Source organism: Zingiber officinale, chromosome 5B, assembly GCF_018446385.1.
Source record: "Zingiber officinale cultivar Zhangliang chromosome 5B, Zo_v1.1, whole genome shotgun sequence".
NCBI lineage: Eukaryota > Viridiplantae > Streptophyta > Magnoliopsida > Zingiberales > Zingiberaceae > Zingiber > Zingiber officinale.
In genome coordinates, this window is record NC_055995.1 from 2546112 (window position 1) to 2560986 (window position 14875).

A 14875-nucleotide genomic window follows, 5' to 3' on the forward strand; every position below is an offset into this window, starting at 1 on the left:
TGCCTTCTTAAGAACCCCCGATTGGATATTCATTGTAGATTTGTTCTACATCTCTAAGGTCTTAAGATAAATACCTTATAAAGTCTATTTTTCAACTTTAGAATTACACAAAACTCAATGTGTAGGTCTAAGAAATAAAAATGAGCCAACTCAAAACCTAGCTTTCAAAGCTAAGAAGATCAAGCAAGAATCAGACTCCTCACTCGATACAGATCAAGAAGCATATATGGTAAAGAAACTCAAAAGGTCTTTTAGATCTAACAAATTTAATGAGTTGTAGACCAAGAAAAATCCAAGAGGTAAAAGAAAGATTAGATGTTACAACTGTATTGAAGAAGGACATATCAAGGATGACTTCTCAAAGTTGAAAAAAGAAGAAAAAAAATAAATGGCCAAGCAAATCGAAGCACAAGAATCTGAAGGCAACATGAGACAAGTCATCAGAGTCTGAACCGGAGGAGTATGTTGGACTATCTCTAATGACAAGTCGCCAAAAGGAGAATATCAATGAAGGGGGAGATACATCTCAAGAAAGAAGTAGTGAAGAGGAAGAATCTGACTTCAGATCAAATCTGGTAAGTGAGGCATGTCTTCTATCTCCTGATCAGTTATATTCTAGTATAAAATCAATGTCTAAATCTTTATGTAAGCTTAAATCTAAGAATATAAATTTGAAAAAGGGAAATGTGAATTTGAAAACAATTTTTCTAAGGCGTCCACTAGAAGAATTTGATAAAGTCAAAAATGAAAATTAAAAATTAAAAGAACAAATATAATTACTAAAAAAGAATTATGCATGCTTAAATTCAAATTATTTTTAAAATTTAAATCTTAGAAATCATGGAGGGCTTAACTGATATTTATGAAACCATAGGGGTTAAATCATAAAAGTACCAAGAAATGTAATACTAAGAAAATTTCTAATTAATCTAGTAAATAGGAACTTATATTGGGCTCCAAAAGCATGCTTAATTTAGATCTCCTTTAAATTAATAATAAATTTACTAGATTAGAGTTTTTATTTGACTAATTTGATAAGTTATTTTTAGTACAAACTTATTGTTTGAAGTTTATTCTCAAAATTATTACTATGAAACTATATGTTTTTTTGTAAGTAGAAATATTTTCAAAATTTTTTTATTGATAAATACTTTTTAAAAATTAATTACCAAAAAGCTAATTTTGAATATTAAAAATTCTCAAAAATTAAATTTTCAAAAAGTTTATGTATTAATTGAGTTATATCTGTTAAGATATGTTTATATTTTTTGTTGAAATTTTCTTTTGTGTTTCAGAAATGAACAATCTATTAGTATAAATATTTTCATGATTTTTTGACAATTATATAATTTTAAAGATTTTTTTAATCAAAAAATGTAATTTAAAGTTTAAAATTTTTCGAAGATGGATTTTTGAAAAACCTGATTTTTTAGCTAATTATCGTTGTATTTTGAATATCGATGAAAATTAGCCAGATTTTAGGATTCAAAAACTATTTTTAAATATTTAATTTTTAAAGCAACCTTATCTGTTTAAAATATTTTCTATGGTTAAAATACAAAATGTTCTATACTTGTGATTTTTTGCGAGTTCTCAAATTATTATGATATACGTGACAAAAATTTTCAAGATTTTTTAACACTTTAAAATAATTTTTAAATTATTTTTTTTCACAAATTTGGTTTTTAAGTTTTAGAAATTTGGATATTAGAAAAATAACTTGTAATTTTTTTTACCTTGATCACTATTTCAATAACCCTTAGAAAAAAATTTAAATTTTTTCTCTATTTATCCCTATTTTTTTATGGGATCAAAGAAGGCGAGAAATTTACAGGGTTAAGGAGAAGTTAATTAATTACAATATTTTACTTGTACTTAATTACATTATTTTACTTTTACTTAATTTATTGTTTGTTATTATCCTAACTTAACTTGGATTGATGCACATCAAAAAAGGAATATTTTAAATACCCCGGATAAGTTTTAATGTGATCAATCGAGTTAAGTTAAGCTCTGCATTTTTGATGTATTGTATCTGAGTGTGCAGGGACTTAGGAACATAGAAAGTTAAGCGGAAGATGCAGCGGACGAGAAGGATGACACAGGAAGTGAGTCGACGGGCTCGGTGCATCTAAGGGATGAGAAGATGCTGAAGAGTACGCTAATGGAGCCAGAAGGATGCACACGGTGCCTCTGAGGGACAAGAAGCCAGAGTGAAAAACTGCTCAAGGAGAGAAGGCTGGAGTTGGGTTCAGGTGAGCTTAATTTTGGATGACTGGAAAATCACCCAAGTGACCGGAGCGGAAGCCGGACAAGTCAACGCGAAGTTGACTTGTCCAGGCACCTAGACCAAGTATAGGTGCCCGAACTCTAGGCACTTGGACCACCCTGGTTCAGAAAGGGCGCCTCGGTGAGCCGTTACTGCTAGGATGACGTCGAAGTCCACGTCAACAACACTCCATGTGCCCGGACTAATCCAGGCACCCGGGCGTTGATAAAATTTATCCAAGAATCGTTAAAGAGCCATTGTGAAGGAGATAGAGTACACCGCTAGAGGCGCCTAGACCAACTCCAAGCGCCTAGAGTTGCCACGTCAGCCAACGGTCAAATATGACCAGAGGGCTATAAAAGAAGAGCTTGTTCTCCTATTTAAGAACAACACTTGTATACGAAATTTTAATTTCTGTTTCCATTTTCTGAGTTGTTAATCATTGTACAGGCCTTCTCCGCCTCCAATATTGATCGAAAAAGGAGTTTCGATAGTAAGCTACACTTATGTTGGACTAGTAACCTTCCTGATTGCAAACCAAGTAAATCCGGTAGCCTCGTTTATTCTTTTATGCAAGTTATTTCTATTAATTAACAAGTGTGTCTTAGTTAAAGTCAAAAGAACGAGAAAAGTTTAATATTAATTTTAGGGCAATTTACCCCCTCTTGTCGGCTGCACCAGGACCAATATCCATGAAGCATTCTGATGTAGCAATGGTGGCTATTGAGGTCGTTATTGTTGATTTTGTTGTTGCAGTGGTCATTTTTACTGCTACGGTGGTTTACTTTTGTACAGCAATAATGGACATTGAGACTTTCAGTGTCCCTTGTCTTTGCAAGAAGCACACTTATCACTAAAAACCTTCGAAGTCAACCTGGTTATGAGCCAGAGGTTTCCATAGTGCTGTAAAAACAGATGGTGTAGACGGTGCAAATAGTCTCCTTATCAACCTAAGACTTAAGACGAATCTTCTCAGCTAGCAATTCATATACCACTGAATCAATAGAAGGGAGACAACCGCGATGCAAAATTGTCCCACGCAATTCTTTAAATTATCACGAAGAGACATCCAGAATTGGACCAAACGTTGTTCTTCTCTACGAATGACATAAGTTGAGAATGTTCGCAATTCTGAAGATTCTTTGAGTGTCAACTAGTTTTATAGTTCTGATATAGCAGAATAAAAATCTTGGACACCCATATCTTTTTGTCAAAGTGCGTGAATATCTGCTTCCAATTGATATTGTTTGGCAAAGTTATACTGCGTGTATAATCTTGTCAGATGATCCCAAATCTCTTTAGCAATCTCATAGTTGGCCAACTGAGCATCAATAAAGTGTGTAACAGAATTATTGATCTATGTAATAATCTTCGCATTATCAACTTTCCAAACATCTAATGACTTTGTATAATCAGCAGCTTTATTGTCTGTAAGTTTAACTTGCACACTTGAAACATATCCCCATAGAGATTTTTCTCATAATAAATTTTTCATAACATATCCCTAATATGAATAATTTTTCCATCCAATTGGACACTAATCGATTAAAGTGAATCATCTGTTTGACCTGTCATGATGATAAAATAAATAGTGCTTATGAATAATCAAATAGTAAATAAAATCAAGTTAATGCGAAAATAAAAGAAATCCCATCAACAGGCTCAGAACGAAAAATTGTAAGGACACACCAAATTTTTTTTTTATCAATACTTGCTCCATTTCATTACATTTACTAATTACGTCAGTGGTATTTAAAAAAGTTAAAAAGAATAAATTTCTCACGTGACCACAAGTTTATGTTGTTATTTTAATGTTGTAGTAGAAATCCATCTTAATATAAAATGACTCCAGTCTAATGAAAATTTTTTATTGATTATTAAATAAATCAAAAAGTATTTGTAATGAAAATTTTATATTATTTTCTCTTAAAAGTGGATGGAAAAGAGGAAGTGATTAATAGAGTAAAAATCAACATGTGCATCTCACATTCCGCACACTTTTATGGTTTATATCTAAAAGATTGAGCATGTTGTCTCATGAATAATGTAGTTGATATCTATTTAAGTGTTTAATCTAATAGGTTTCGAAATTAAAGACAATGTTAAATAATTAGAATTTTGGCCGGTCAATAAAAATTCTTTACATTTATTTTTAGTTGAGATGTATTAATTAAAATTACATGAAATATTTTATATTTGGTTGATCAAATTCTGATTATTAAAATTTACCGTGAAATTAATTACTTACGGACATAAAAATATGGATGTCCTACTTTTCTTATATAAAAAATTACTGCTTTAGGATAAATGTCTATTATAAGTTACTTCCGTTTCTAAAATTCTTTTTGAGAAATGTGTGAGACCGTTAAACTGACGGCTGGTGGAATAAAAGATTGAGCACGTGCGTTGATTGAATTAACCATAAGAATAAATATGTTTTTTTTGTAATATTCATTATCTTGACCGTGAGATCACAACTACAACCGTAAGTGTATTTTTTTATAAATATTTAAATTTTATCCAAATAATTTTAAAAATAGATGAATTTTATTTTTAATTTGTATATCAGATAAATTCTTATCATACTTTAATTAAAAATATTACATTAGTTATAAATAAAGTTACATGATAGATTTTTCAACAATTTCTCGAAGGCTCACACAAATTTACAAATTGATAAAAAAAAAAAAATATACTATACTATACGTTAATATTTATTAAAAGACGCATTAAATTTTCTATTCTTTCCATTATGTCCTTCTAACTTTTCTCTTTTCTCTTTCCTTTCTTCTATTTATGCAACTTGTCCTTTTTTTTTACCTCTCCTCTCTTTCCTCTTTTTTCCATACATGTATAACATGGGTATGCAATGATTCATATCAAACCCATAAGGTTTAGGGTCAGTTGATTCTTTCAATAACATTTTAACATATTTAGAAAAACTAAAATAAGTAATGGAGTTCACTGTTATACTCCTTACAACCTCAAAAATTCACATGACCTAAAATGATTGCAATATGAGGTCTTTAGCTCGATTAGTGAATTTTGATCGAAATCCACTGATAAATCTAGATGAGTCTGATTTGACCCATTTTAGATCCTATGAACTTCTGAGGTTGCAAAGAATCCAGTGGTACTCTCCATTACTTATTTCAGCTTTTTGGAAGGTGTTAAAATGTTATTTGAAGAATCGGCGAAAATATAAAGCCCCTGGGCCTAATATGATTCATATCAAACCCATAGGGTTTAGAGTTTAGCTGATTCTTTTGATAATATTTTAATACCTTCAGAAGTTAAAATAAGCAATGAAGGGAATCGTTAGATTTCTTGTAGCCTCAAAAATCCACAAGACTTGAAATGAGTTCAATCAGACTTATCTACGTTCATTGGTGAATTTCAGTCAAAATATATTGATTGACTTATATACCTTAGATTACAACTATTTCAGGTCATGTGGATTTTCGAGACTACAAGGAGTCTAACGATACCATCCATTCATTTTTTTAGCTTCTCTGAATGTGTTAAAATGTTATTGAAATAATCAATGAAAACTTAAACCTCGTAGGCCTAATATAAAATCATATAAGGCTCACGTTAGGTTTAGGTTTTCGTTAATTCTTTCGATTATATTTTAACACATTCAGAGAAGCTGAAATAAGAAATAAAAATCACAGTTGGACTCCTTACAATCTCAAAAAAGCATAGGACCAGAAATAATTATAATATGAAGTCTCTAGGTCGATCAGTGGATTTTGACTGAAACTTATTAATGAATTTAGATAGGTCTGATTAGACTTATTTTAGGTCTTGTGGATTTATGATATTACAAGGAGTCTAATAGTGCATTCCATTGCTTATTTTAGTTTCTCCGAAAGTGTTAGAATATTATTGGAAGAATCAATGAAAACCTAAACCTCATGGGCCTAATATGGAATTATATCATGCCTATGTTATCCACAGGGGCGGATGTAAGGGGTGGCAGGCCTGGGCTATAGCCCAGGCCTGGATTTGGCCCATTCTCTGTTAAATAGCAATATAGCATAATAAGATAAAAACTTATGCTTCTTTACTTAACCTACCTGCCACCCCTTTCATCCGCCGCAGCCCGCAGGTGACGCCAAGCTTCACGCAGGCAACGCCGAGCTTCACGCAGACAACACCGAGCTTCACGAAGGCGAAGTCGAGGTCTCGAGGAGGTATACCGGCTATACATAAGATCTCCTCTTTTCCCCCTTCAATCATCCTCTTTGAGTTTTTTCCCCCTTCGATCTCCTCTTTTCCCTCGCAACCTGCCGCCCAGTTCTAACTTCCAAATTCCAATGTATCAACTGAATTAGGGAACTAGTGTTAGATGGGTGTAGACTTGTAGTTTCCAAATGGACCAAACCGTACTAGAGAATTGTTTCCACTTTCCAGCAAGCAACCAAAAGGGAATTGCAATGCATTTTAATTTTGAATTTGTTAATGTTATATGAGAGGGCATTAACGAATTCTATGACATTGTTTATAGGTTTTTTAGTTTCTTTATTTCAATGCTCCTTATTTATAGTTTCAATGCAGCGCCTATGATAGAATTTTAGGTTTTCCATATCCTATTTCTTGTTTGTTTTTATGATTTTGTTTAGTATTAAGAATGGTAATATGATATGTATTTCAGTAGTTGAGTAGTATTATACAGAAAAAATATGGAAACATTAAAGGGTTGTTAGGCGAACCTTCAGGAATTCTACCTAGACCTATAAATATCAAATTACCTACATTATATCATGAATAATGATCAAGGATAATTCCTTATAGCTGTTGTATCTCATGCAGGTACTGGATACTCTAAACTAAGCTTGTTTCAGACAGAAATTCAAATGAAATTGTAAAATTGACACTGTGAGTTTCAAAAAAATTTCATTATTCTTATCTGATTTAGGAATTAGGACATTAACTTTAAATTAATAATCATTGTTAGAGATTATTTCTGTATATGTCGGTAATACAAATCTGTAGATTATATTTAATTATTTATTCCTAATTAGATGAATATTTGTAGAATTAATGATGTATGACTATTTAGTATTTATAGAATTATCAAAAAATTTGGTTGAAGCTTCAATCTTCTTAAAGTTGTATTAGTTATTTCTAGTTTTGTTTGAGATTATGTAACTATTAATAATATAATTGGTTTGCTTAATAGGGGTTAATTTTGCAGATTGAAAATGGAAAATCATCAACCTGTTATGAAAAGGGGAAAAACTTTATTATCTTTTTTTCAAAAACAAGACCAATCTGAAGGTTCCTCAATTCCTAATGATGTCCCCCCTTCAGTAGCCACATCTTCTGAATTCATAGAGTCTTCACCTTCTAATCCTGTCATAGAACTATCTGTTTCTATTGAACGTGATCCGGGGAAGAGGAAACAAATATGTGAATATCCAATAAATGAACGAGACCAAGTTCGACGAGCTTACCTAAATGCTGGACCATATCAACCGAAACTTTTGACATATCAACGAACACAATTTGGTAAGCAAACACGTAGATTCCAAGAACATTGGTATAATAAGTTTCGGTGGTTGGAATACTCTTCTTCAACAGATAAGGCATATTGCTTTTATTGCTTTCTTTTTCTTACCGATCCTACTCAACCAAATCTTTCATCATTGGCCATCGATGGATTTAACAGTTGGAAGAGGGTATGTAATGGAGATAAATGTGCATTTATCACTCATGTTGGTACCTCTTCTTCATCACATCATAATACATCTTTGAGAAAGGCCGAAGGTTTAATGAAACCATCTCAGCATATTGACAAAGTAATGCTTGTTGTATCAAGTGAGGAAGTTCAGAAAAATCGTCTGCGTCTTAAAACCACAATTACAAGTGTGCGGTGGCTTGCACTTCAAGGTTGTTCTTTCAGGGGGCATAACGAATCATCTAAGTCATTGAATCGAGGGAATTTTCTTGAATTGTTGGATGCTTTTGGACGACTTAATAAAGAAGTTGAAGATGTATTGAGTAGTGCTGCAAGAAATAATACATACACTTCTCCAGAAGTACAAAAAGAGGTTTTGAATATTATGGCCAATAGAGTTCGACAAAGAATTCGAAGTGAAATTGGGGATGCAAGCTTTTGTATTCTTGTTGATGAAGCACAAGATGAATCTAAACGTGAGCAAATGGCTCTTATCTTGAGGTTCGTGAATAGCAATGGGATTCTAACAGAACGATTTTTTGAAATCAAAAGTGTTAGTAATACTACCTCATTGACACTCAAAAACACTGTTAGTGATATTCTTGTTCATTACAACCTTCCAGCTCAGAACATGAGAGGCCAAGGGTATGATGGGGCTAGTAATATGCGGGGTGCTTGGAATGGACTACAGGCTTTATTTCTCAAAGATTGTCCATATGCATATTATGTACATTGTTTTGCGCACAGATTACAATTAACATTGGTTTCAGCAGCTAAGGATGTTCGAGATATTTGGGATTTCTTCTCTCATTTGGATAATGTTGTTAATATGATGACGTCTTCTCCTAAGCGTCTTTGTGAGTTGCAAATTACTCAAAGAAGAGAAATAGAGCATTTGCTAGAAATTGGAGAACGTAATCCAGGACGTGGGGTTAATCAGATTGGTAACTTGCAACGAGCAGGGGCAACTCGTTGGAGTTCTCATTATGACTCTGTAAAGAGTTTGATAGATATGTATGGTGCTACTTGTAAGGTGCTTGAGCATCTAAGTGAGCATAGTTCAAATACAAGTTCTCAGGCTGAAGTTGGTGGTATATATAAAAACATAACAAGCTTTGAATTTGTATTTGTCTTGCATTTCATGCGTAGGATTTTGGCCATCACTGATATTTTGTGTCAGGCCCTCCAGAAGAAAACTCAAGATATTTTAACTGCAATGAGATTTGTCTACAGTACAAAAATTGTCATTCAAGCATTGAGGGAAGATGGCTGGGAAGAATTTCTACAGGAAGTGACTTCATTTTGCTCAAAACATGATGTTTACATACCTGACTTCGACAGTTCATATAGGGTTGGTCGTTCCCGTGGGCGAGAGTATCCTACAGTTGAGCATCATTATCATTTTGATGTTTTCAATAAAGCAATAGATTTTCTTCTGATGGAGTTAAATACAAGATTTAATGAGACATCAGTAGAACTCCTTTCTCTTAGCGCAGCATTGGACCCTAAAAATTCATTTTGAATCATTCAACATAGATGACATTTGCAAGCTTGCAGAGAAGTTTTACCCTCAGGATTTTACAAAACAAGATATTTATTCCTTGAGAATTGAGTTGCAACATTATCAGAGTGATGTGATTTCTGAATCTCGATTTCAAGTATCCACTCTTTCTAATTTATGTCAGGAGTTGGTTGCGAGTAGAAGGTCAGAGAATTATGTTATGCTGACACGACTGATTTATCTTGTGTTGACACTACCCGTATCTACTGCTACAGTTGAAAGAGCTTTTTCAGCCATGAAACATGTCAAAACTGCAATTCGTAACAAGATGGAGGATGGTTTTCTTGCTGATTGTATGACCATTTATATTGAGCGAGAATTTGCAATGAATATAGATGTAGAGTCTATTATTGATGAATATTACGTTATAAAACATCGTCGGGCACCACTTAAATAGGTGAGATTGAATTATTACTTTTGATATATTCTATTAATTTTATTCTTATATTTGACTTTTTAAAGATATAGGAATAAAGCCAAATAAGTTTTAGTCATTTTTTGTTGTCATAAGTTCTATACTTTAGTTTTTATGTACAGCTTTGTTCATTAAGATTTTTTGTAGTTGGCACTTGGTTATCATAGCAAGGGGAGATACATGTGATATCACAAACCTTGTTTTTCACTTGAAGCAATTTGATTGTATACTCGTACAAGGTTGTTTTATTTTTATCTTCACCTTTTAAACATTCATTCTGTTCCAGGCTTACGATCAGCATTTGAATATGATTCTTGGAGATGTGGAAGAGATCATAACTACTGTGGAAATTGACAATGAGACTTATGAAGAAATAGTTCAGGTAAGCTAATCTTGCTACTATGATATCATTATCCTAAGATGCAATAGTGCCAACAAAACAAATTTTGCCCAAGTTTATCTAATTTACATATTCTAATTTATTTATTATAATGAAATGACACATGTCTAGCATTGCACAAATGATTTTTGGAAAAATAAGAGGCTACTGATGTCTATGTTTTTCATAATTTGCTGTTAAAACTAAGATTATAATATCCAAAAAGTATATAGTCTAAGGTTTGTTGAAGATTCAGAGCATCAAGGAAAGCAAAATAGAAATGAATTTTCTGTAAATTTTTTTTGCATGCTACCATAACAGTGACTACTGGGTTGGTAAAAGATAAATTTAGAAACAAATCACAACAAAAAAAAGGTTCCACTTTTAATTTGTGTCACTGGTTTGCCTCTAAATTGTACGACAACAACAATAAATAGATAGTATTCCTCCCAAACTCATCGAGTGCAATGTCAACCATAAAAGAGTTTTTATTCTTCTGGCATACACTTGTCGAGTCAGTCTTCTGCATTCAAATAGTCTATGTTTTTCTTCTGTTTGACATCCACGCAAGTAACCATACGTCCATACCAGACCTGTACCATACAATGTTGTCAAACTCAAATTATGCATTTTGAACTTTGCAAAACTAAATTACTTATTCTCTTGTTTCATTATTTAAAACTTAAGCTATTATTCAATAAAGTTGATAACCTCAGAATTTTATGTGCATCCTATCTCTGTTTTACAGACCACCAAGCGAATTGTGCCATTTCTTTTTGTTCAAGGTGATAGAGTTATTTTAGTTTCTCCACCTTTGAGGATAGCATGACGACCCGAAGAAGGATGTTTTGATGATGCACCAAATCTGTCACCAACTGCATCAGTTACTTCATTTAAGATTGTCTCGTGTTGATTCAATATACCGATACACAAGGGAGTTTGAAGCTGTGATCCCTATTTGAACCCCTCTCCAGTGCTATTAGAAAACATCTAAATTTGCTAGTGTAAAAATATCGACTCTCTTGTTTTAAGTATATCTTTATTGCCAGATTATAGACAAGGTATCTCAGTGCAATTGTCATCAAGTCCTTCTCTGGAAATGTCAACCAAATCTTGATGGGTTGCACTGAGAAGCCAACTTAGGTCGGGATTTGTTCACATATCCAATGGCCCTAGAAAATTCTAAGCGGTATTAATTAGTCGATATAAGAGTGGGTAGATTGGACCAAATCGTTTCAAAATTACTTGATGGTTCCTTGCTGCCCAACCAGCAAGAACAATACTCGAATACTCATCGAAGTAGTTTGAGGCATAAAGCTAACATAGCTCGATAATGATGGATATTTTTAAATTAAAAAAAAATTTAATAATAATAAAATAAGATAAAATTTATTTAAGTTTGGATGTGGATGTAGCATGGGATAGAGTCTAATAACATAGAAGGATCCATAAAATCGACCCACCAATTGGGGTAAGACTTTTTTGTTGTTATAGTAATAGTTAAAAATTTTAGCCACTCCTTTAGTCAATTCCTGGCTCCGCCCCTGGTTATCCATGCATGCAAAAGAGAGAGGAAAGAGAAAGAGAAAGAGAAAAGAGGTTGCATGCATATGAGAGAGTAAAGAGAAGAGAGAAAGACTCGAGGGGTAGGATGGGAAAAGTAGAAAATTGAGTATACCTTTGGTAAATACCAATGTATAGTGTGCCTTTGATTAATTTGTAAATCTACTTGCGTTTTTTAATAAAGGATAGTGCTAAATGACTAAAATCTAGCCAATTAAAATGAACTTTTTCATAATTTATAGGGTTCAAGCAATATCATATTTTATGAGTTAATTATATTGTTTCCCACCTATTTACATATTTAATTTTAAAAAATTATCTCTCTCTACATTAATGATTAATTATATTTCCAAGATGACATGCATTAATTAAATTCTTTATGAATATATAATCTAAAGATAGTCAGACTACAAATCAATCAGATCATTTTGATTCTTAACTCCATATGAGTTCTTATATTCATTTCTTATGTTCGATCATTACCAAAATTGTGAATTGTTTTTCTTAACAGTTTTCGCCTTTTTTGGTATTGTCAAAACTTATGCAAGAAGATTTTTATAAACTGAACTGAATAAATATTGAACTGGCATAAATCATATTTTTATTCATAGCACAGAAGAGCAGAGCAATACCATAATGTAAACCTAAAATAAAATCACTGTACAGAAGAGCTATCAGAAACCACAATCACAAAGACAGGTTTACAAGCAACTTCTTCTTTCACACATTCTTAAAACAACTCATACGTCTTTGGCAGAGGAAATTCCTTCAGCAACATATCCTTGACGTATTCCTCTGTAACGTCTTTGCAACTCCTAATCATAAACTCCTTTATCTCGTTCTTTAGATCTTTCATTTCCTCCGTCAGTTTCTTTTGTTCCTCCCTGAGATTAGCATACAACGCCTCCATGCTTTTAGGCGATGGAGGAAAGTGTTGGAGGATCGGTGGCCGGCTAGAAGGGGGGTTGGATAGACGGCGCCCCCAAATACTCGCTTCTTACGTATTCGTTAGTGCGCAAGCGGAAATACAAATACTAATAACGAATACAAAAGATAATGACAAAGAAAAGAACAAGCAAACCAATGCACGTCGATGTAACGTGGTTCGGAGATGATGCTCCTACTCCACGGCTGTCCGTAAGGTGGACGATCCCGATCCTTCGGTGGATTAGCCCCCGGCAAACTCCGGCTACTCAAGCAACTCCTTGTGGGTGGAGAAACCTCACCACAACACCAACCAAGAACACTTGGACACAAGAGACCTTGAGCACTTTGGTGACTATTAATTAGGCTTTAACCAAGTCTAATTTCGTCGCCTTGGCCGGCCATACCAAGCTCCTTCTTATAGAGCTTGGAACAAATCAGAACCTGATTTGCCCGTTACCAGTCGACTGGTGCCAGCCCAACGGCTATCTCAACGGCTCTCTGCTACAGTGCATCAGTCGACTGGTCCATACACCAATCGACTGCTACAGTACGCTACAGTAACTGCTACAGTGAAAACCCTAAAACTAGGATTTTACTCCGAGTACAATCTCTCATGCACTCGTACCCTCACGACTCATTTGACTCTTCTTTGCAGCCTTGACCTCTTGCCTTCAAGCCTACTTCCTTTGGCTCTCGTCCCTCGGATGCATCCAAGCCCGCGACTTGTCTCCAATGCCATCCTTCGCGTATGCCTCGAAGTCGCTTCCCTCGGCCATTGTCCTTGCTGCCTTGTCCATGGTCCCTCGAATGCCCCATCCTTCACCGGACCCGAAGCCGTCAACCTGAGTCACATGTGTCACCTGCAGTCCTGCACAACTCAAGTACACATATCAAATAACAAGGGTAAACCTAACTTAAACCCTTTGCCCAAACACCAAAACACATGGTCCCACGAACCATTGAGATTGCTCCAACAGAAAGGACCACTCGTTGTTTCAAATTTCCTTGATTGGTGTTCTTTGTGTCATTATCGTATAGGCGAATGGTAAGATGATGGTTTGATTTAGTTTATTTAAATAGGATTAATATCTTACCATTAATTTGCAAAGTGACAATTTGTGTTCTCTAGTCAATCCATATTTTCCAAAAATATTGGAATAGAACACTAGTTATTAATTTAATTAAGTATACCACATCATCCTAGGATTAACTTTTTAATTTAATTTTAAAAAATAAATAAAACGCAGGACATATCAAACATTAAAAAATTTGAATAAATTAAAACATAGGTAAATGCTATTAACAATTTTTAATAAATTTTTCAACTGATTTTAACAATTCAAAGAAAGTAAATGGAAGGAATAATTAGTAATTTAATTAAGAGTTAATTAGTAATTTGTAAATATTATTAATATGTAAATCTAGATAGCTAGTTAGAAAATGAATCTAAAAGTTTAATTAATGGACAATGTTAAATGATTAAAATTTGTTCCGTCGGAATACATTTTATAAGTCATTATTAAAAATATTTTAGTAATATCATCTTTATATATTAATTACATATATGTATTATAATTTAATTCTGAATTTTGGCCGGATAGATTTATTGTTAATTAATATATATCATTTTAGAAATAAAATTAATCGAAATTTTTTAAAAATTAAATATGAAAATATATGAGAAATCATATAATTCATATCCTTAATGATTTTAAAAATTATATAAAAAAATTATTGTAACTAATTAAATTATAGCCATTTAATATTGTCCATCATTAATAATACCTAATTATTTTCCTAGTTGGTCAGACCTATCTAGATTTATCCTTTGATAAATTACAGTAGATTTTTAAAATAATATAATTTATTTTAGCTCAAATTATATTATTTTTATTTAATTTAAAAATTTTAGGAAAGTATTAAAACCCAATCATTTTAAAGGCAATCTAATTAAAAAATAATTATATACTAATTTTATGATCGCCACAATCATTTAACCAGTCAAATTGTCTTATCAAAACTAGCAAATTTTAAGGGTAAATTTACATACACTCTCTATTGATAAACATAACTTTACA

General features: G+C 32.9%; 1 protein-coding gene across 1 annotated transcript; it reads left to right on the plus strand.

Annotated features, from left to right (window-relative positions):
* The first annotated feature begins 2961 nt into the window (after positions 1 to 2961).
* LOC121987976 (sm-like protein LSM3A) lies at positions 2962 to 11136 on the plus strand. Its single transcript, XM_042541675.1, has 5 exons — positions 2962 to 3097; positions 3930 to 3946; positions 10096 to 10110; positions 10215 to 10310; positions 11056 to 11136. Exons 1-5 carry the CDS (start codon positions 2962 to 2964, stop codon positions 11134 to 11136), a joined length of 345 nt encoding a protein of 114 aa, XP_042397609.1.
* Positions 11137 to 14875: the final 3739 nt, after the last annotated feature.

Coding starts and splice junctions, on each gene's coding strand:
- LOC121987976 (XM_042541675.1), top strand. CDS start 2,962: ATGAAGCATTCTGATGTAGCAATGGTGGCTATTGAGGTCGTTATTGTT. Junction 10,311..11,055: donor CTTATGAAGAAATAGTTCAG/GTAAGCTAATCT, acceptor TCTGTTTTACAG/ACCACCAAGCGAATTGTGCC.